This window comes from Suricata suricatta, chromosome 3, assembly GCF_006229205.1.
Source record: "Suricata suricatta isolate VVHF042 chromosome 3, meerkat_22Aug2017_6uvM2_HiC, whole genome shotgun sequence".
NCBI lineage: Eukaryota > Metazoa > Chordata > Mammalia > Carnivora > Herpestidae > Suricata > Suricata suricatta.
Genome location: NC_043702.1, coordinates 52,432,751 through 52,454,698, shown reverse-complemented (window position 1 = coordinate 52,454,698; position 21,948 = coordinate 52,432,751). Strand labels below are relative to the sequence as shown.

Genomic DNA, 21,948 nt, shown 5'->3' with positions numbered 1-21,948 from the left:
GATTTGTCAGTGCTCCTAACCTTCATCTGTTCAAGGGGCAACTGTACATATGTGTTATAACTTACTTGGTCAACAGAGTTAGAGAAGACATGCATCTGTCAGGGGAAATGCACACGGCTATCTAATAGGCAATAAAGAAGAACACAAGAGGCTTGGGGCTGCCAAGATGACTAACCTTTGATGACAATTGCAGATGTACACAGAGCAGAGCCTGCGTCGTTTGACACTTTGCACGTGTATAGACCAGCATCGCCCATGCCCGCCTTCTTGACGTGCAGCAAGAGTGTGTTGTTCTTGAATGTAATTTCACAGTTAGCAGTTGGATGTATCTCTATATTATTCTTGTACCATGCAACCATTATAGGTTGGGAGCCAGCAACACGGCCCTCAAGCTTGAAAGAATTCCCTTCTGTTTCTTCAACTGTCTCTGAGAGTTTTTTAGTGAAACTTGGTGGAATGAGCCGCTCTGTAAGAAATTGCAAGAATACATGAAATGGAACCCAGGAGTGGATTACTGATGTGAGGTTTTTCAGGAAAAAGAATCATATTTTACAGTAAAAGTTAATGCTGACCAACTAAATACAGCAAATCAGTGTATGTTCCTAAAATTTCAGCCCCCTCCACAAACTTATTCTAAACTGTTCTCTGCTTTATGGAATTAATGATGAAAATAACTTAGAGCTATTTACAGAACCACAAAATTGTAAAAAATAAAAAGAGGAAGGTGGTCTTAGGGTTATGTAGGATATATATAGTTTTAGAAAAATACAAATTTAGAAAGATCGTTTGTTCTCTAGAGAAACTTATTTCTTCTTAAACATTTTTATGTCATTTGTTTAAAAACTGTCCTAAATTTCACTACCCTTATAGAAACTGCACCATTAGGACAGAACAGAAAATGACTACGTTTCATTGGACCACAGGCAAAATAAACGATACCTTTTATATTAAGTTGAGCTGTGCAGGAGTCCTTTCCCACTTCATTCACAGCATAGCAGGTATACTGCCCTGAGTCTCCTTTGTCCACTTTCAGGATTGTCAGGTGGGCACTGTTTTCCAGGTAACTAATCTGGTAGTTTCCGCCACTTCGTATCTCTCTGTTGTCTTTGGCCCAGGTGACTTTTATTGGTTGTGTCCCAGTCACGTGGCACTCAAAGTCCGCACTTTCCCCGACCACAGCATCCACAGGGGCCACGGGAATGTCAAAGAAGGGTGGGTTCTTCCCCTCTAATTGCAGAGCAGAAAGACAAGGTTTCAGGCTCCGTAACCATCCCACTTGACAGAAACTGTGATGTTTTCTCCTTAATTTTGACTATAGAAATTTTATTTACAGAAATAGAAAGAAGTCGAAGAGTCCACAAACCTGTGAGAATGAGTCTGGCACTGGAAGAAGCCGACCCGATAGGATTCGTAGCTGTGCAAGAATACTGGCCTGCAAGGCTTCGATCTGTTTTAAAAATATTCAGAGTGGCTACATTATCTAAAAACGATGTTTGTACATTTGGGCCATCTTTCAATGGCTTGCCATCTTTATACCAAGACACTGAGATAGGTTCTGATCCATGTACGGTACATTCAAAAACAACTGGCAGTCCAACCGTTTCTTGGACATCTCGCAATTGCCGAGAAAATGATGGTGGAAGTTTTTGCTCTGTAGGAACAGAATTAAAACAATGAACACTTCTGGATGTTTCTAATTTACCGAATACTCTTCTCACAATTATTGTCATATAGATAATAGTATGTCTACAAAAATATCCAGAGGTATTAATAGCTCTTGAATTAACTTGGACACAAAGAACAACATATAAACTTTTGGAGCAGAATTTTCACGCTGTGGTCAACCTAATGCACCCTAGGTGCAAAAACATGTAAGCCTGTAGAGAAATTGATTGGCTTAAGATACATCTCCAGGCACGCAGCAGACTGTCCTATTTTTAGGACTGACTTACTGGCAAGTAAATGGGATATGGATGAGGTGAAATTTTAAAAATATGGCTACTCATTTTTCTTAAAGCTTTAATTACAGAGACAATTGATGGCATGATCCTTCCAACCAAACATTTAGGCCTCTTATCTCTCCCACCTATAGACAAAGATAAACCACTAACTGTAGGCAGAATATCTTAAGCGGAACATTTTACATTGGGCAGAAGGAAGGCATTCACCAGATATTTTAAATCTTGTTCAAAAGCAACACAAATTCATTCTCTTCTAAAATATTTCAATCACCTTGAACAGTAAGGAAAGTTGACGAAGAAACTTCTCCCACACTGTTTTCAGCTCTGCAGATATATTCTCCAGTGTCATTACTATCAACCTGGTTGAAAACCAGCGTAGCAACGTTGTTCCTAAAATGCATTTTGTAGGTGGTAGTAGGTCTTAATTTTGTATCTCCTTTGTACCAAGACACCCCAATTTCAGGGGTCCCAGCAATCTGGCATTGTAAAGAGGCAGAATCTCCAACGGTCACCTTAACAGGCTCCAGCTGCTTGACAAAATACGGTGGTTCTGCAGGCAGGAGAGAGAATTCGTCATGAAGAGACACGTCAGAGTGATTATTTTATATACGAAGATACGAATGTGGGATCATAACAAACCTAGTATCAGTATTTGTGCAGAACAGGAATCTTTTCCAGAAGCATTTTCGATGTAGCAGTTGTATTGTCCTGCGTCCTCTACTGTGCTACTTGGGATTTCCAAGATGGCAGACTTTTCGGTTGTGGTAATATGGCACCTCTGAGAGGGAGTTATATTTATGCCATTTTTCTTCCATGTCACGGAAATAGGAGGAGTTCCAGTGTACGTGCCCTCTAGAATCAGGGGTTTTCCTTTCTCTATGCTGTAATCATTGAGCCTCTTCACAAATTTGGCTGGAGCTATAGAAAACAGATCGACAATATAGACTCAAACCCATATACATTCAGATATAGACCTATATGTTACTTCATGTATGCTAATTGTAAAAATGAAGAATAGCAGTCCAACAAACCTTTTACATAGAGATGTGTTGTACAAGAAGCTCTACCAGCTTCATTACTAACTATGCAGGTGTATTCTCCACTTTGTGTTGTATCTACATCAAACAACTCCAGTTCGGCCACTGAATCCTCCAGAGACACGTTACATCTGTCCGCTGGTACTAGTTCACTGCTACCCTTGAACCAGCTGACACTGAAAGGAGGTGTTCCTTTTATGATGCTTGTGAAAGTTACATTGGCTCCAGTAAAAACATCCATGGCCTCAGGTTTCTGAACAAAAGATGGTGGTTCTAAACAAACACAAACACATACCAAAAACAATTTAATATTTTTCGATTTTGATGATAAAAATACTTAATACATTTCACAAACTATAAAATACAGATCTGTTTTACTGTATTTTAAAAAATTATTTATTTTGAGAGAGAAAGCATGAGTAGGGGAGGGGCAGAGAGGGAGGGGGAAAAAGAGAGAACCCCAAGCAGGCTTCATGCTGTCTGTCAGTGCAGAGCCTGACACGGGGCCAGAACTCACAAACTGTGAGATCATGACCTGAGCTGAGATAAAGAGTTGGAGACTTAACTGCTGAGCCACCCAGGTGCCCCTGTTTTATTGTCTTTTTAACTGACCTCTCACAGTCAAAGGAGCACTGCATTCATCAGAGCCAGCCACATTAGTAGCTACACATGTGTAGTTGCCGGCGTCTGATTCTTCCAGCATGTTAACAGTTAAAGCACAAGTGTTATCTGTCAGGGTGGACTGGTATTTCCTTCCAGTGCTGATCTCATTTCCTTCATGGAACCAGGAGACAGAGATTGGAGGTGATCCATAGACTTTGCACTCCATTACAACCGAGGAACCAGACAGGCCATTTGTCTCTTTCAATTTTCTCGTGAATGAAGGAGGAACAATTCGGTCTGAATGTGGTAAAAATCAAACAAACAAGAGACATCAGTTATAATGTGATTTGAAAAGAGAATTATTGTATTTTTGGATCCTAGATCCACTTGGTGTTTTTGCAAAGATATTGAAGAATTCCCTATGGGTTCAAACAGTCAAAAGCCTCAAGTATCAATGGGTAAGATGTGCTGATGGACGTGTTAAGGATCTTGGTTTCTCATTGCTTTGAACCATTACATGGTGAATTATTTCAGCATAAGTGATAGTTAAAGACAACTTTGTCCTTCTCCAGGGATTCAGTTTTACTTTGAATTGTGGAAATTTCTCCAGGAGGAAGGGATATAACTTTTTAACCTGATTTTCTTCTAACTCTACAGGTATGTTACTTCTGATTTTGCTGACACAGAATACGTCAGACTCATGTCACACTGTAGATGATGGAGCTTCCCATACGCATATACGTAAATCAGGAGCGATACTACAATAACACTGAGACAAAAGGCTAACCAACCAACCTGAAACTTGAACGGACGCTGTACAGCTGTCTTTGCCGACGGGGTTTTGCACCTCAAAACTGTACACACCACTGTCACTAGGCGCCACATTAATAATCTTAAGGCCAGATACTTTGTTGAAGAAGCTTATTTTGTATTTGCTGTCACTTGTCAGTTGTTTTCCATCCTTGAACCACTTAGTACTGAGTTCGGGGGTGCCAGTGACTGTGCACTCCAAGGTACAGGTATCTCCTGTGGTAACTCTTATGGATTCTGGCTTTTCCACAATTGCCGCAGGTTCTGGAATGAGATATAAATTATACTCAGATTTTAAAATCTAGCTGAAGAACTAAAGAAAACACAGATACCAGTAAGGCTGTGTTTTGTATTCATGACAATGTTCTATTGGTACTAACCGAGCACAGAGAGTGTGGCGAAGCACTCTTGCGTTCCAGCATCGTTTTTAATCTGACAGGTGTACTTCCCAGCATTGGCTGTTTCTGCTCTTGCAAACTGTAGGGTTGCAACGTTTTCTGAATAAGAAACCCATATGTTGTCACTTTCTCTAACAATCTCCCCCTTATCTTTGAACCACACCACTGAAATTGGTTCAGCGCCTTCGATAGTAGTCTGTAGCTGAACTTCTTCACCAACAATGGTAGAAACATCACTGAGCTTCTTCACAAATCTTGGTGGTGCTGATAAAAAACAGACATATTATTTAAAATGCATGGGCATAACTTTTCCAAAGAAGACATCTGGATGGCCAACAGGCATATAAAAAGATGCTCAACATCGTTCATCATCAGCGAAATACAAATCAAAACCACACTGAGATACCACCTCACATTGGTTAGCGTCGCTTAAATGAGCAACTCAGGAAACAACAGAGGCTGGCAAGGATGTGGAGAAAGGGGAACCCTCTTGCATTGTTGGTGGGAATGCAAACTGGTGCAGCCTCTCTAGAAAACAGTGTGGAAGTTCCCCAAAATATTAAAAATGGAATTACACTACGACCCAGCAATAACACTACTAGGAATTTATCCAAAGGATACGGTCATGCTCATTCATAGGGGCACATGTACCCCAATGTTTATAGCAGTGCTATCAACAATAGCCAAATTATGGAAAGAGCTCAAATGTCCATCAACTGATGAATAGATAAAGAATATGGGATTTATATATGCAATGGAATACTACTCGGCAATGAGAAAGAATGAAATCTTGCCATTTGCAACAACATGAATGGAACTGGAGGGAGTTATGCTAAGTGAAATAGTTAATCAGAGAAAGACATATCATGTTTTCACTCATGTGGAATTTGAGAAACTTAACAAAATACAATGGGGGAAGGGAAGGGGAAAAATAGTTTCAAACAGAGAGGGAGGCAAACCGTAAGAGTCTCTTAAATACAGAGAACAAACTGAGGGTTGGAGGCGGGGATGGGGAGGAGAAGACGGGTGAAGGGCATTAAGGAGGGCACTTGTTGGGATGAGCACTGAGTGTTGTTTGCAATTGATGAATCATGGGAATCAGCTCCCAAAACCAAGAGCACACAGTATACACTGTATGTTAGCTAGCCTGGCAATATATTACATTTAGAAAATAAAAAAGACTATATTCAGAAAAAAATGTTTTAGGGATGCCTAACTGGCTAAGCCAGTGGAGTATGTGACTCCTGATCCCAGGATTGTGAGTTCGAGCCCCATGTTGGGTGTAGAGATTACTTAAAAATAAAACCTTTAAGAAAAAAAATAACAATAGAATGTATGGGTCTACTAGTACTTCACTCAAGTCAGGCAATGCTAGGAATTACACTAGTGATAATGTGTTGTTTCCATTTCTTAAATAGGAGGTATTTTTGGTGAGAGCAGGGACATGCTAGAGTTTCCATTAAGCTGAAAGAGTCAAACATCTTCTCCTCTCCAGAATTCTAAGTTCAATGAAATCCACTGGGAAAATTGTCTAGAATGATACTTGGGAGGATTCAGAAATGGGATGCACACTAGCTGCAAAAAAGGATCAGAAAAATAAAAAAGGAAAAGTAGAAGACACAGCTAGTGATAAAGGACCTGGCACTCACCGAGAAGCCAAATGAGTATTAAAATTAGAGGGAAAACAATGAGAAGGGAAAGAGCAGACAGAAAAGAATGAAGCCACTCTAACCTTTCAGAGTGATAGAACCAACACAAGAGTCACTGCCCACATCGTTGGTGGCTCTGCACTGGTACTCCCCCATGTCTGCGGCATCAACGTTCAGGATGTGAATACTTGTCAGGAAGTTCTCTGTCATTATCTTATACTTCTTGCCGCTCCTCAGTTCTCTCTTATCTTTATGCCAAGAAACTTGAAATGGAGGCGTGCCCTGAAGCTCACATTCAAGATGAACATCAGCTCCTTTCAGTGTCTCAATAGGATGAGGCTTTTTGCGGAAAATGGGTGGTTCTACAATTGAAAGGTTATCGAGTTAGAGAAAAAAGGAAAATTTGGACGTGTGATGTAAGTATCTAGTTTCAAGTAAGAATCTGTTTTCCATTCCATCATAGAGACAGAAAATATCACTTTCAATTTTCAATTGCATCCTTTAAAAATTAAAGATGCCGCTAGAGAGTCACACCAGGGACTGATAGAACTACTAGAGAGGAGTCCGGGGTGAAAACCGCAAAGGAAGAGTAAGATCTGACCTTTCACTTTTAAGGAGGTGCTGCTGCTGGCACTGCCTGCTGCGTTGCGGGCCTCACAAGTGTAGTCTCCGCTGTCTTCAACGCTGAGGTAGTGCATTTCCAACACTGCCACTGAGTCAATGAATGACATTCTGAATTTGCTGCTCTCTTGAATTTCAGTCTCGTCTTTGTACCATAACACTTTGATTTCTGGAGACCCTCCTATTTTACATTCATATCTTGTGGATTCATCCTGTTTCACAATTCTTGATGGTTCTAGCTTCTTAATGAACCTGGGTGGTTCTATGAAACCAAGAGGGAAAACACAAGGTAAGGGATGGAAAAGACATGTATAAGTCAAGATGACATGAAAAAAGGAAACTCTGTCAAACAGATAGGACTTTAACTCTGGGAAACAAATTTATTTGAGGCCATTCAAGGAAGAATAGCTAATAATTAGTAGTTAACAATGGTTAAGTTAAATCTAACTGGAAATTTCTAAAAATGCAATGCATTTACTTCAGTAAGCACCCACATCAACTGTTATTGCCGAAGGAAGGAGGAAAATACATTGATCCATATTGTGTGGTCCTCCGCCCAGCAACAGAATTATATCTCTTTAAAAAATATTTATTTATTTTGAGCAGAAGAGGGGCAGAGAGAAAGGGACAGAGAATCCCAAGCAAGCTCTGCACTATCAGCACAGAGCCCGCTGCGGAGCTCAATCTTATGGACCATGAGATCATGGCCTGGGCTGAAATCAAGAGCCAGATGCTTAACTGACTTAACCACCCACATGCCCCTCAAATTGTATCTTTAGTGTAAGATCAGAGTTAGGGAGTATATCTTTGCTGGAGGCACTATGAAGTTCATAGGCAATAAGAGAGTTTGACCACTTTCTTGTATGTAAATCAGCGGAGGCCTATCTCCTTTGGCTGCAAAGATATCAGATAAATACCATGAGGAATCAAAATAACAAAATTGGGTGAGTTTTCTTAATATTTATGCCAATTTATCTTATATGCCTTAAATAGATATTTCTTCAACCCTCATAATTTCCCATACGAGGTAGGGAGATGAAGAAGAAACCTTCATTAACTGAAGCAAAAAATTCCAGCTCAGGGAGATAAAAATAATTCGGAATAGATCATAGAGCAAATGGGCTGCTAAGTACAATTCTATTTTAATTTCAAGGTGTCTATAAACCATCACCACAAAAACCCTTAAAAATTCTCTAAGGGGTTAAATCAGCATCTTATTAGTTATTTAATTTCTGCCAACAACAGCCATGAACTCGCTACAGAAAGAAACAGTTGCCTTTGACAATGTTGGATATTGATGTTTTCCCCAGCCCTCTGGCTTCCACTATTATTTAAGTTGGTCTAGTGGAGGAAGAAAGATTGACACAAGCTAACTCTTCTCGAAGGGCTTGTTTGGGATCTGCTATCCCCTGGAGAAACTAAATCCATTAATTTACAAACTACTGTGGAAAAAAAGTCATTTGAGATAACTTTCTTTTTTTGTCCCAAACTGATTTCTTTCAAATCTTGGATCTTCTTGCAATTCTGCGACAAACTTTTGTTCACTATTTCCCTAGTCTCCATTTTAGTCTTTGAAAATGGATTTTCACTTCATGTTTTACTTGTTTTATATATTTTTAATAAAAACATTTAAAAACTTGACCCCACTTGGAAGGCCCTGGATCCATCTGGTTTCTTCTAATTACGAGACCATGGTCCGAAACAACTTTCAAGCACGCGCTTCCTCCTATATTTCAAGACATTGACAATGTAAGAGATGTTGCTACTTTACGGGGACGAGTACCTTGTACACCCAGATGAGCAGAGCAAGAGTCTTTTCCAGCGACGTTGCTTGCGTAGCAGGAATACTGCCCAGCATCGCCTTTGCTTACTTTGAGAACTGTCAGAGTGGCAGTGTTTTCAACCAAAGTCATCTTATAGTTGCCTCCAGGGCGAATCTCTCGGTTATCTTTGGCCCAAGTGATTTTGATGGGTGCAGTTCCAGTTACATGACATTTAAAAGAACCACTTTCTCCAAGAGCAAGATCTACTGATACAGGCTTCAGATCAAAGAAAGGAGGCACTTCATGCTCTGAAAAGGATGAAGAGCAAATGGCGACTTCAGTTTTCATGCTTCCAGACACGGGGCAGAAACTAAGTGGCACCAGCCCAGTGGCCCATGGTAATGAAGCTGCTTTATGTCAAGGAGGGTAATGTGATAAGCTACTCACCTGCGAGAATGAGCTTGGCACTGGATGAAGCAGTTCCAAGAGGATTAGAAGCTGAGCAATTGTACTGACCAACGTGGCTCTGGTCAGTTTGCAAAATCTGAAGAGTTGCTACGTTATGAACAAAAGATGTTTGCAAATTAGAATCATCTTTCAAAAGTACCCCATCCTTGTACCAAGACACTTGAAGAGGTTCTGAGCCATTGATGCGACATTCAAATGCAACTGGGAAGCCGAGTGTCTCATGAACATCCTTCAGTTTTCTTGCAAAGGAAGGGGGAAGTTTGCGCTCTGTAAAGAAGTTACAGATAATCCTTATTTACGAGAGAGAAAACAACCACAACATATGTCAATCCATTACAGTTTTGATGTTTTTAAGAAAATGGGTCTGTCAGCCCACAGTAAGACTTGTTAAACAAAAGCATCATCACCTTTGATAACGAGCACAGCTGAAGAAGCCACTGCCCCCACACTGTTTTCCGCCTTGCAGGTGTACTCTCCCACGTCACTGTGATCCACTTTGTTGATTACTAAAGAGGCAACGTTATTTTTGAATTGCATTTTATATGCAGGAGCTGATCGTAGCTTTGTGTGCTCTTTATACCAAGAGATTCTAATTTCTGGGGTTCCATCCACTTTACATTGTAAAGTTATGGGTTCTCCAATGGCTGCTTCCACATGTTCCAGAGGTTCAATGAAATAAGGTGGTTCTAGGGTACAAAGGATGATAGTCAGTCATGTTAATTTAAAGAGGATGTTTTAAAAGAAGGAAAAGGTAGTGAGGAAAAAGAGATAACTTGTTAACACACCTAAGACAGACACGAGAGCTTCACAAATATCTTGACCAGCCTCATTTTCTATGAGGCAACTGTATTGTGCATAATCCTCTACAGTGCTGTCAACGATTTCCAGTATGGTGGATTTCTCTGTCGTGGTAATACTGCAATTCTGAGACTGTGAAAGAGGGAGCTCATTCTTCATCCAGCTCACTGAGATGGGAGGGGTGCCAGTGTACGTGGCCTCAAGAACTATGGGGTTTCCTGTCTCCACGCTGAAATCAGCCAATTTTTTCACGAAGGTGGCTGGTTCTACATGGAGAAAACATGAGGGTAAAATTGGCATCTTTAAATGAAGACTTGGAAGAACACTTAAAAGATACACAAGTGGGAGCAAAGAGCAGACCTTTCACAAAAAGATGTGCAGTACAGGAGGCACTGCCTGCATCATTAGTAACGAGGCAAGAATAATCTCCGCTCTGCAATGGCTCCACTTCCAACAACTCCAGCTCAGTCACAAAATCTTCCAGAGAGATGGTGCATGACTCCCCTGACACCAGTTCCCGGCTGCCTTTAAACCATTTGACCTTGAATGGAGGGGTGCCTCTAATGACGCAGGAGAATATGAGGCTCATTCCAGGTAAAACTTCCACAGAGTCAGGGATTTGTTCAAAAGATGGTGGTTCTGGATACCCCAAGGGAGGGGGAGAGCAAGAGAGAAAAGAAATCCAGGTGAGATGTGCTTCTGCTACTTGAAGAAGAGGAACTAAGACTAAAAATGAAGAGAAGATAAGGAAATTGCATGCAAAGTCTCTTAGAGAAGAGATGTTAGAGGAGCAGCCACCTGATCCTTGCACACTGACCTTGCACGGTCAGGACGGCCGAGCATTCATCCGAACCCGCCACGTTGGCGGCCACACACGTGTATGTGCCTGTGTCTGTGGGCTCCAGTAAGCTCAGATTCAAAGTACAGACATTTTCTGAAAAGCTGGACTGGCATTTAGGTCCACTAACAATCTCATTGCCATCCTGAAACCAGCCAACTGAAATCGGGGCTGAACCAGAGACTCGGCACTCCAATACCGCAGAGGCTCCCAGGATGGCACTCGTGTCTTTCAGCTTGCGGATGAAGGAAGGAGGCACAACGCGATCTAGGTGGAGAAGAGTAGTTTTCCTTTGATAAGAGAAGCTTCCTTTTTTTGTTTTTCTAGGAAAAATTATATATTCATAAGAACCTCCTACTACTCACCCGAAACATGGACAGACACAGAACAGCTACTTTTGCCAACGCTGTTCTTCACTTCAAAGCTATATAACCCCTTGTCACTCATTTCTGCGCAAGGGATTTTAACTGAAGCCACTTTGTTGATGAATGTAATGTGATGTTTGCTGTCTGCAGATAATTCTCTCCCATCTTTGAACCACTTGACTGAAAGTTCAGGGGTTCCTGTCACTACACACTCTAAAGCAAAAGGATTTCCAGTAGTGACAGTCATGGGTTCTGGCTTCTCTAGGATTCTGGCTGGTTCTGAAAGAAGAAGTATAATGCATTGAAAACAAAGTCACCTTCAAACTAAAAGTGTAATCAAAATGTTATGGGGTAAGAGTGATATTTGCAGACAATGATCATGGGCCAATTTGATTTTTTTCTCACGTTGTACTTTGTTACTAACCCAGTACAGTCAATACGGCTGAACATTCTCTCATTCCGGCATCATTTTTGATTTGACACACATATTTTCCAGAATTAGATGCTTCCGGGCTCCCAAGTTGGAGAGTTGCAACATTATCAATGAATGAAATCCTAGTGTTTTCACTTTCTCTGATGACTTCGCCTTTATCTTTCAGCCAGACAACAGAAATTGGCTGGAAGCCTTCCACTACAGCCCGTAACTCAACAGGATCCCCAACAAGGGTTGAGGTGTCGCTTAGCTTTTTCACAAATCGTGGGGGTTCTAATGAAAAAAATTTCATTAGAAATTAGAGTAAATAAAGGGATTCACAGCCACATAAATTATTAGTTAAGCAAGAGGCATATATTTTTGTGCCCACGTATACAAACCTTTGAACTTGACGGTGCAAACACATGTGTCGCTTCCCACCTCATTGGTAGCTTTGCAGTGATACTCTCCTACATCGGCGGCTTCAAGATTAAGGATATGAAGACTTGTATCATAATTTTTGGAAGTGATTTTAAATTTCTTGCTGCTTCGAACTTGCTTTCGATCTTTAACCCACACGACTTCAAATGGGGGGGTGCCCGAAATTTCACATTGGAAGATAACATCAGAACCCTTAAGAGCTCCTACTGGAGAAGGCTTCTGGGTGAAAACAGGAGGTGCTACCAGAAGAAAAAAAAGAAGAAGATAAATGGTGAGGATACTTGCTTGCTAAAAAAAGAAAAAATATTTTAGAATCCAGAATCATTAAGAGGGATTGGTGTGACCATATGGCATTATGCTAACACAAGAAATAATAATTCATAAAAACTAGCCTAAGAATTGCAAGCAAATCCTCCTACTGAGACTTTTTAGTTTGGTGCTCATAACATAGCTGAGAAAGAATCAAATCAGAGGAGAAGAAAGATGCTTAGTGTTTCTAACCTTTAACGGTAAGGGCGGTGCTGCAGCTGGCATCCCCAACACCATTATGAGCCTCACAGATGTAGTCCCCACTGTCCTCGGTGCTGGCTTCATTGATGGTAAGCAAGGCCACAGAATTAATGAATGACATGTTGTATTTCCAACTTTCATGAAGTTCACTGTCATTTCGGAACCACGAAACTTTGATTTCTGGGGAGCCACTTATTTTACATTCCAGTTGGATGGATTCTCCCTGCTTTGCAATTTTTGAAGCTTCTAGTTTCTTAACAAACTTTGGAGGTTCTAGTAAATCAAAGGAAAAAAATAGCTTAGGTTTGTAGTTGAAGATCCCACAAGCACATATTTAAACTAGTCACTGGTTTATTAAGAATATACTTTCTGATAATTTTATGGTAAAATGTTTTCTATTAAATAAGCTTTTAATAGAGGATTTCATTGTTAAGTTTATTTTTGTAGTTTGATACATAAACTAAAACATATAAGTTAACATATTATAGAGGTATTTGATCAAAATTTAGTGATGATAAATCAGAATGCATATAATAGAAAAGAATAAAAAATGAGAATAGACAGTGAAACAATAGTTAGCAAATTTCAATTAAACATTAATTGATAGGATCACACTTAGAGATAACATTAAAGAACAATAAAAAGACAAAGAAGAACATTAACTAATGTTTTCAACACTAATATACATTCTAACATGACCCAGTTAGTTTACCCCAAACATTTAAAAACTAAAGAAACTTTTAGAAGACAATTACACAAATGTGGGAGAGAACAAACACTGGTAGACACCATACAGTGATACCTTTTACACTGAGTTGAGCTGAGCACATGTCTTTGCCAACGTCGTTGGTTGCTTGGCAAGTATATTGCCCAGAGTCTCCTTTGCCTACTTTAAGAATTCTTAGATGGGGAGTGTTTCCCACACATGTGATAGTATAATTTCCTCCAGGACGTATCTCCTTGTTGTCTTTTGACCAAGTGATTCGCATTGGTTGAGCACCAGTAACATGACACTCAAAATCAGCACTTTCCCCAGCAATGACATCTATAGATACAGGCTTGATGTCAAAGAAGGGAGATTTCTTAGGTTCTGGAAAATGAAAAGAAAAGGCAATGGGCATTTTGTTTTATTTTACTTTTTTTCATTGGCCATTTCTCCTCTGACCATGAATAAGAAGTCATGGTTTGCAAAGAGAAAGATTAACACAGAACAAACCTCTTGCTGTCAGTCTAGCGCTAGAGGATGCTGTTCCAAGTGGATTAGACGCTGAGCAGGAGTACTGGCCAGAGTGACTCAAGTCAGCTTGCAGAATTTTTAAAGTTGCCACATTATCTACAAATGACATCTGTAGGTTTTCATCATCTCGTAAAAGTACCCCGTCTCTGTACCAGCACACCTGGATGGGTGCCGAGCCATTTAACCGACAAGTGAGCGTAACCGGCAGCCCCACAGTCTGTTCAATGTCTTTCAGCTGTCTTGCAAAGGAAGGTGGGAGTTGGCGCTCTGTAGGAAGGCAAGCGATTCGAGCCATTAGTAGATGAGGTGAAAATTTCTCCCCAAAGATAAAAGAATGAAGATTTAAAAATTTTCTTAATTTCAAAAATAACATCATCACCTTGAATTCTGAAGACAGTCTTAGATGAAGCAGTTCCTATACTATTTTCTGCTTTACATGTGTACTCTCCACTGTCATTAATGTTCACTTTGTTAAAGACAAGTGTGGCCACGTTGTTCGTAAAATAGGTCCTGTATTCAGGAGTTGGCCGTAACTTGGTGTCTCCTTTGTACCAAGACACTGTAATTTCTGGCGTCCCAGCCACTTGGCACTGTAAAGAAACTGAGTCTCCAACTGATGCCTCCAGGGGCTCCAGTTCCGTAACAAAATAAGGTGGTTCTAAAGAAGAAAGGATGGCAATCAGCAACTGGAATGAAAGAAAACCGAACAAACCCATGCTTCATGCTACACGATGCTAGTTATTAAAGAGAATAAGAACACACCTAACGTCGATACCAAAGCTTTGCAAACATCCTTCCCTGCCTCATTTTCAATTTCACAGGAGTACTGTCCTGCATCTCTTTTTGTGCTATTCAGGATTTCCAGGATGCAAGTTTTATCTGTGGTGACTATGCTGCATTTTTCAGATGGAGTTATGTCAAAACCGTCCTTTTTCCAGGTAACTGAAATCGGAAGCGTTCCAGTATAGGTGCTCTCCAGAATTATGGACTTCCCTGGTTCCACAGACTGGTCACTTAACCTCTTCACAAACGTCGCTGGTTCTGGTGAGTGACAAAGCATAGCAATTAAACACAGTAAAAGCACGACATCAATGACTAAGGAATAGGAAGAGCAAATGCACTTGAGCAAACCTTTTACAAAGAGACGAGTAGTGCAGGATGTTTGGCCAGCACTGTTGGAAACCACGCAAGTATACTCCCCACTCTGATGGATGTCCACATTAAATAATTCCAGTTCCGCCACAGTGTCTTCAAAATAGATGTTGCACTGGTCTCCTCTCACCAGTTCCCTGGCACCTCTGAACCAGCCCACCTTGAACGGAGGGGTTCCTCTAATAACACTTGTGAAAGTGACATTTTTGCCTGGTAGTAACTCCAAAGGTTCAGGTTCCTTCACAAAAGATGGTGGTTCTACATAGAGACGAAGGACAGTGAAAAGAGCCTATGAGCTTCTAAGTTAGCTGCAACTTTGAATCAAAAACAAAGGCACTTTTGAATGTGTGTCAGACGGGTGCCTGGATATGTACCCAGAGAGGAATTTGTAAGGAATGGTTTGCCTCTAAAACACTGACCTTGTACAGCCAACGCTGCACGACACTCATCAGACCCAGCGGCATTAGCAGCCACGCATGTGTAATTGCCCATATCTGAGGAGTCCAGAGAATTCAGCTGCAACGTGCAGACATTATCTGAAAACATGGTTTGGTACTTTGCTCCACTGACAATCTTGGTTCTCTCATGAAACCAGGCAACAGAGATAGGTGATGAGCCAGCTACTTTGCACTCCAAGATACACGAAGTACCCAGCACCCCAGCGGTATCTCTCAGTCTTCGAGTGAAAGAGGGAGGGACCATTCGGTCTGTGTGAGGAAAGGCGAGAAAGGCATCAGGATTTGAAAGAACAGAAGAGACTTGAGAGAAGGAAACCAGTAAAAGGAATTTGCATAAGCACTGTGGGGGATGGACTGGAACTAACCTGAAACCTCAACCACAGCCGTACAGCTACTTTTTCCAACATTATTTTGCACCTGGAAAGTGTAGGTGCCTGCATCTTGCCTTTCAACAGAGAGAATCTTTAAGGAAGAGATTTTGTTGTAGAAGCTAAATTTATGTTTTTGGCTGCTGGTCAACAGCTTTCCGTCCTTGTACCATTCAACTGAGAGTTCAGGAGTGCCGGCCACCTTACACTCCAGAGTGCATGTTTCTCCCACAGTCACCGTCATCGGTCCCGCCTTCTCAACAATGACTGCAGGTTCTGAAATAAAATGTGACAGCCATCTGTCAAAGTTCGTTACCTTAACCATACCTCTACTCTCAAAATCACTAAGATTGTTTCTTCCAGTGGTGTGGTTATGTTAGGGCTCTCTCTCTAGACCACAATGTGATTCCACAATTTCGTGCTATCATGAAATTATGAAAGTTATTAAGAAATATGCTTGTGCGCCAGTTGATCTCCGAAACAATTCAAACAATTTGCATTAGACAATGTGTATTGGTTTGCACTTGACCCTCTTTAGAGCAAAGTATTCATGTTATTATGAATTGATATTCCTGCTTTATTTTTTTAAGTTCCTAGAGCCAGTTTTTTTTTCAAAGTTGTTATCCAAATAATTGCTAAATTAAAATGTTCAAAGATGTATGTGCAAGTCTTTCCCATCAAACTTTGATCTTGGGATTTCTTAGTAGCTTTAACATCTAGTACTTAAGAAACAAAAATTCCTGGTTGCATATGCAGGTTCCCAACAATTTTCATGCTTAAGCATAAGAGGGTCAATGACTGCATCTGCTAATTCATGAAGAAAAGTAGTAGGTAAACAATAAAACAGATGGCTAATTTTTATCAGGATCACAGAAACAGGAAAGAGTGTTTGAAAGATCGATCAGGAAAAAAAAAAAGATCGGTTAGATCCTTTCTCCTAAAGCTTTCAAATAGGTAAGGATTAATATCATTCTATATGAAATTCAGAACAAGAGATTCCACCAGTGGCTCTCAGTAACTCATCTCAGTGTTTGGCGCCACCTTCTATCAGGGGACCATCGTACTATGTGGTACCAACCTAAAACAGTCAAGGTGGCCATGTTCTCCCTCATTCCACCATCATTCTGGATTTGGCAGATATACTTCCCAGCATTTGCTGGCTCTGCTTTTGCAAACTGCAGAGTTGCAATATTTTCTACAAATGTAATTCTGATGTTTTCACTTTCTCTGATCACTTCTTTCTCTTTAAGCCACTGGACAGAAATAGGCTGGGCTCCTTCTATGGATGCTTGTAACTCAGCAGGCTCTCCAGCTACAACGGTGAGGCTGTTCAGTTTGGAGACAAATCTTGGTGGTTCTGAACAGGGAAAGATGGGTGGAAACTGTTGAGAATATTGTCCAGATAATGGAAGAGAGAGGGGGGAAAAAGTGTTGGGCACATTCCTGCCATCTCTGTCATGTGCAGGAAATATGCTTACCTTTCAATTTGACAGTACAAATGCAAGTATCGCTTCCCACTTCATTCTGGGCCTTGCAGTGGTATTCACCAATGTCTGAGGTTTCAACATTGAGAATGTGAATACTTGCGTGGAAATTTTTGGATGCAATCTTGTGTTTCTTGCTACTTCGGAGTTGCCGCTTATCTTTGTACCATATCACCTCAAATGGCGGTGTTCCCGAAAGTTCACACTCAAGACTAACCTCAGTATTTTTAAGGGTTTCTACTACAGGAGGGAAGCTGCTAAAAACAGGTGGTTCTGTAAAAAACAAGAATTTCTTATGAATTGGGCTATCTAATTCCATAGAATGTATTTCTTTCTTTCTTTTTAAGTTAGAAGAAAGAGTCAAGATACTGTAATAGGTAACGTTAGCCTTCATACAATCACTCTACTTCCTTGAGAGATTGCCCAGACTAGACCCCCCCCTGCTCTTTATGGAGCAGTTAAACCTTCTATCTACCATACTTTACTAATTTCTCTTGGACTATAAGGATTGATGCAAAAATTGTAAAGCAAAAACCAAACCCAAGAATGTCAATTAAGATGATTTGCATGAGGTATGGAATCCTGACTTCAGGGATGAATTTTTTTGTATGTGCTCTGTAACTGAGATACTTAGAAGCCACCATGGTATCTGTGATCAAATCTTCCATGTCAACAAATATTGAAATAATTGCCTCTCACCATGACAGACTTGGACTTTGTGATAAAAATATTGGCAAATGGCTGCAGAAAACTAGTACTAATTGCTCCAAGGTATAATGATATAATTTTTTAAAATTAGGAACCAATTCTAGAAAGAGAAAGTAATATATAATTGTCCTGTGTTAAATGTAGGGTTAAACCTATAGTGCTTGTACCATATACATGTAGTAAATATTATTTATTATTAATGATTAAGAATATTGTGAGAATGATGGTATATTCATTGAAAACAAATTTAATGCACTTGAAGGCAAAAATTAATTTTAAAATACCTACTTTTCTTTTCTTTTTTGTTTTTTGGTATGTTTGTGCAATATCAAATTTGCATTTTTTGTCTAATGTGTTTAGGTGATTGGAATGGCATTGGAATAACAAAAAAAAAATCTCAGGATGATTGGCTACATGTAAGCAAACCTTAAGAGGAAATAACTTCTGAAAAGGGAAGTAATATTAGTCTATGATCTCAAATGGAAGCTAAAATGACAGTAAAAGAAAAAAGAGCTCGATACTCCAGGGGAGAAGAAGGTGGGTTTCACGTAATGAGAAACAGAAGAAAGAGATTTCTACCTTTTACGATAACCTTGGTACTACAGCTTGTGCTGCCAGCAGGATTCTGAGCCTCACAAATGAAATCCCCACCGTCCTCAGTACCGAGATTGTTCATCTGTAGGACGGCCACCGAGTCAATGAAAGTCATTCTGTATTTATCACTGGCTTGGAGTTCATGTTCATTTCTGTACCACATAACTCTGATTTCTGGAGATCCAGTTATCTTGCACTCAAGTCGTGCTGAGTCACCTGCTTTCACTATTTTGGATGCTTCTAATTTCTTTACAAACTTTGGTGGTTCTAGAGAGTGAAAGAAAGAGGAGATTATGGGGGACTTTATACAAATGACAATAGCTACATTAGGTAATATGTAGGAAAGAGGAAAAGATGAACAATGCCTGGCAAATACAGTGTACTGCTAGAGAGAAGTGTACTTTCTCGACTGGGTAGATGCACTGTACAGACAGACACACAAAACAATCAGACTTGCACACCTGTCACAAGCAACACTGTAGTGCAAGAGTCGCTACCAACGTCATTGGTAACTTGGCAAGTATATTGTCCAGTCTTGGAAGCATCCACTGAATAGAGATTTAAGAAGCTAGTTGACCCTTCTAAGCCAATGAAACATGTAGGTCCAGAGGCAAGTTCCACATCATCTTTAAACCACTTTATTTTAAATGGTGGTGTTCCTCTCAGTACTGCTTTAAATTCTACTGTAGAATCAGGTATAGCTTGTTGTCTCTCAGGTTTCACTAGGAAGCTTGGTGGTTCTATAGATATTAAGAGAAATATATTTCATTAGGTCTCTTGTAAACTATTTGACAGTTTTATAGACATGTAAGAAAACATTTCTGAAAAGAAGTAATGATTATATATTTCTTGAACTCAATAAATATGTAGCTAAAGAAACAGAATTATTAAGATTTTAGCTCTAAAGAATACAAGGTAAGAGTGGTACATTTTAAAAGCAGTAACAATGAAGAATCAAGAAGAGGAAAAGAAGGTCTAACCTTTAACAGTTAAGATGCCACTGCATGCATCATCCCCTGCGACATTTGAGACCCTGCAGGTGTAGTTTGCAGTATCTTCTAACTCCAGATTATTAACTTCCAGTGACACAGTGTTCTCATGACAGACAAGTCTGTGTTTTGCACTTGTAGATATTTCTTTTCCATCCTTAAACCACTGAGCACTAATAGGAAGCGAGCCAGAAACCTTGCACTCCATACGTATAGAAGAGCCCAGAACCTTATCCATTTTGGTTAGTTTTTTGGTGAATGATGGAGGAATATTTTCATCTAGCCAACGCAAAGAGCAAAACACACCCATTAGCATGTTGCCATTTGTTTACAAAGGGCATTAAGTAGCAGAAATAAGGAAGGGAAGCCCACGAGGGCCAAAATACAAACCTAGCACTCTCAGGTAGGCGTCACAGCTACTGCTTCCAAAGTCATTTTCCACCTTGAAAGTATACTGACCACTGTCTTGCTTCATTACTGACTGAATCCTAAAACTGGCCACATTATTTTCAAAACTCATCGAAAAGTATCTACTGGGCACAATTTGTTTTCCGTCTTTGAGCCACTTCACTTTGAGTTCTGGTGTTCCAGCCACAACACACTCCAGCGTGACTGGGTCTTTCTCAGTAACGTCAACAGATTTAGCTTTCTCTAGGATTTGAGCAGGTTCTGCAGTAAGAATTAAAATGCAAATTAGTTGCGTTGATAATTCTACTAGAACTAAGGTGTGCTTATGAAATGGTCCCCACAGACTAGGTTCTCAAGAGAAAGGCTTACAAACCTTGTACTAAAAGGAATGCATAACACCTCTCAACTCCTGACTCGTTCTTGGCTTGACACGTGTATCTCCCACTGTGTCCATTGTCCACAGCCCTGATCTGAAGTGTGGCCACATTGTTCACAAACGAAATATGAACGTTATCATCTTCGTCGAGAATGTGATCATCCTTTAGCCAGGTAACAGAAATGGGAGGAGAGCCCGCCACAGTACTCTGAAAGGTGGCAGAAGTTTTCAAAACAGTCGTGACGTTCTCTATCTTCTTAGTGAAGGACGGTGGTTCTGTGATTAAATTAGTGAAAAGAAGAGGTGTATTTGAACATCTTCTCATAATCATAAAATTAAGGAGCATTACCAAATTTCTACATGGTAGCCTGCTTCTCGTGCGTATGACTGACCTTTGAGGGAGACTCTAGTACTGCAGGAGCAGCTGCCGCCTTCGTTGGATACAATACACTGGTATTCACCCGTGTCTGAAGGGTCGCATTTGGTTATATGGAGGTTAAACACTGATACTTTGCCAGTTAGGGTGTACTTTTTGCTGCTTCGGATTTCCCTGTTATTCTTCAGCCACGTGACTTCAAATGGAGATGTTCCCATAACTTCACATTCCAGCTCCACATCGCTATCTTTCACTACTTCTGCGGGCTTCAGCTCCCTTATAAAGGTGGGAGGTTCTGAGGATTCAAAAGGAAGACAGAGACCGGCTTACTTAAGGGAAGACCCAGGGCCTGGCTGGCAGCACAGCCAAAATGGAAAGCACATGCAGTCACGAACCTTTCACTTTTAATTCAACGCTGCAGCTTGCTGTGCCTGCGTCGTTACGGGCTTCACAGACGTAAGTCCCACTGTGTTCTACCCTGGCGCTAGAAATTTGGAAAGTGGCTAAACCATCGACAAAGGAAATGCCATGTTTCTGAATGGCCGTTATTTCATTCCCATCCAGATACCAAGCAACTCTGATTTCAGGAGTGCCTGTTATTTGGCATTCAAATGTTGTAGACTGTCCATTTCTCAGCACTAATACTGGGCTGGGCTTCTTAATGAATTGAGGAGGTTCTAAAGATGGAGGAAAAGTGTGATGTTGAACATTTTTGTAAAACAAAGGTCAAAATCACTTTCTTAAGCCTCTTCCCTCCCTCCAAGAAAATCTAGACAAGCAAGCAAGAGAGATGTGGAGAGAGATCAGACCTTTCACAAAGAGAGTGGCTTTACTGGTTGCTGTGCCAACATCATTGCTTAGCTGGCAAATGTAGGTCCCAGAATCGGCAGCTTTGGTGGAAAAGAGCTCCAGGATGGTGGAGGTGTCATCCTTCCAAACTGAGCGAGCTGCTCCCGAGTGCAACTCTTTGTTATCTTTAAACCACTTTATTGTCAGGGGTGCGGTACCACCCACAAGAGCCTTTAACTGAACCCTTGCATGGGGATTGACATCTTGTGACTGTGGCTTCTCCACAAAGTAAGGGGGTTCTGGGATGAAAGAAAAAGAAGCAAAAAGAGAAAGGA

The 21,948-nt window shown here is 40.5% G+C and overlaps 1 protein-coding gene across 1 annotated transcript in view; it reads right to left on the bottom strand.

Annotated features, from left to right (window-relative positions):
* Positions 1-21,948, bottom strand: part of TTN (titin) — a 269,934-nt gene that overhangs the window by 171,415 nt on the left and 76,571 nt on the right. The window contains exons 60-97 of the mRNA XM_029934316.1: positions 21,634-21,912; positions 21,220-21,501; positions 20,841-21,119; positions 20,446-20,724; positions 20,055-20,333; positions 19,656-19,943; positions 19,137-19,415; positions 18,661-18,942; positions 17,368-17,646; positions 16,968-17,246; positions 15,887-16,165; positions 15,483-15,770; positions 15,043-15,321; positions 14,674-14,952; positions 14,291-14,569; positions 13,891-14,178; positions 13,477-13,764; positions 12,666-12,947; positions 12,125-12,403; positions 11,736-12,017; positions 11,312-11,590; positions 10,926-11,213; positions 10,469-10,747; positions 10,096-10,374; positions 9,718-9,996; positions 9,290-9,577; positions 8,863-9,150; positions 7,060-7,341; positions 6,542-6,820; positions 4,792-5,073; positions 4,397-4,675; positions 3,611-3,898; positions 2,993-3,271; positions 2,601-2,879; positions 2,233-2,511; positions 1,364-1,651; positions 940-1,227; positions 176-466 (exon numbers count right to left, since the gene is read on the bottom strand). Coding sequence (XP_029790176.1) covers positions 176-466; positions 940-1,227; positions 1,364-1,651; positions 2,233-2,511; positions 2,601-2,879; positions 2,993-3,271; positions 3,611-3,898; positions 4,397-4,675; positions 4,792-5,073; positions 6,542-6,820; positions 7,060-7,341; positions 8,863-9,150; positions 9,290-9,577; positions 9,718-9,996; positions 10,096-10,374; positions 10,469-10,747; positions 10,926-11,213; positions 11,312-11,590; positions 11,736-12,017; positions 12,125-12,403; positions 12,666-12,947; positions 13,477-13,764; positions 13,891-14,178; positions 14,291-14,569; positions 14,674-14,952; positions 15,043-15,321; positions 15,483-15,770; positions 15,887-16,165; positions 16,968-17,246; positions 17,368-17,646; positions 18,661-18,942; positions 19,137-19,415; positions 19,656-19,943; positions 20,055-20,333; positions 20,446-20,724; positions 20,841-21,119; positions 21,220-21,501; positions 21,634-21,912 — 10,722 coding nt within the window. The remainder of the gene's footprint in view (positions 1-175; positions 467-939; positions 1,228-1,363; positions 1,652-2,232; positions 2,512-2,600; positions 2,880-2,992; positions 3,272-3,610; positions 3,899-4,396; positions 4,676-4,791; positions 5,074-6,541; positions 6,821-7,059; positions 7,342-8,862; positions 9,151-9,289; positions 9,578-9,717; positions 9,997-10,095; positions 10,375-10,468; positions 10,748-10,925; positions 11,214-11,311; positions 11,591-11,735; positions 12,018-12,124; positions 12,404-12,665; positions 12,948-13,476; positions 13,765-13,890; positions 14,179-14,290; positions 14,570-14,673; positions 14,953-15,042; positions 15,322-15,482; positions 15,771-15,886; positions 16,166-16,967; positions 17,247-17,367; positions 17,647-18,660; positions 18,943-19,136; positions 19,416-19,655; positions 19,944-20,054; positions 20,334-20,445; positions 20,725-20,840; positions 21,120-21,219; positions 21,502-21,633; positions 21,913-21,948) is intronic.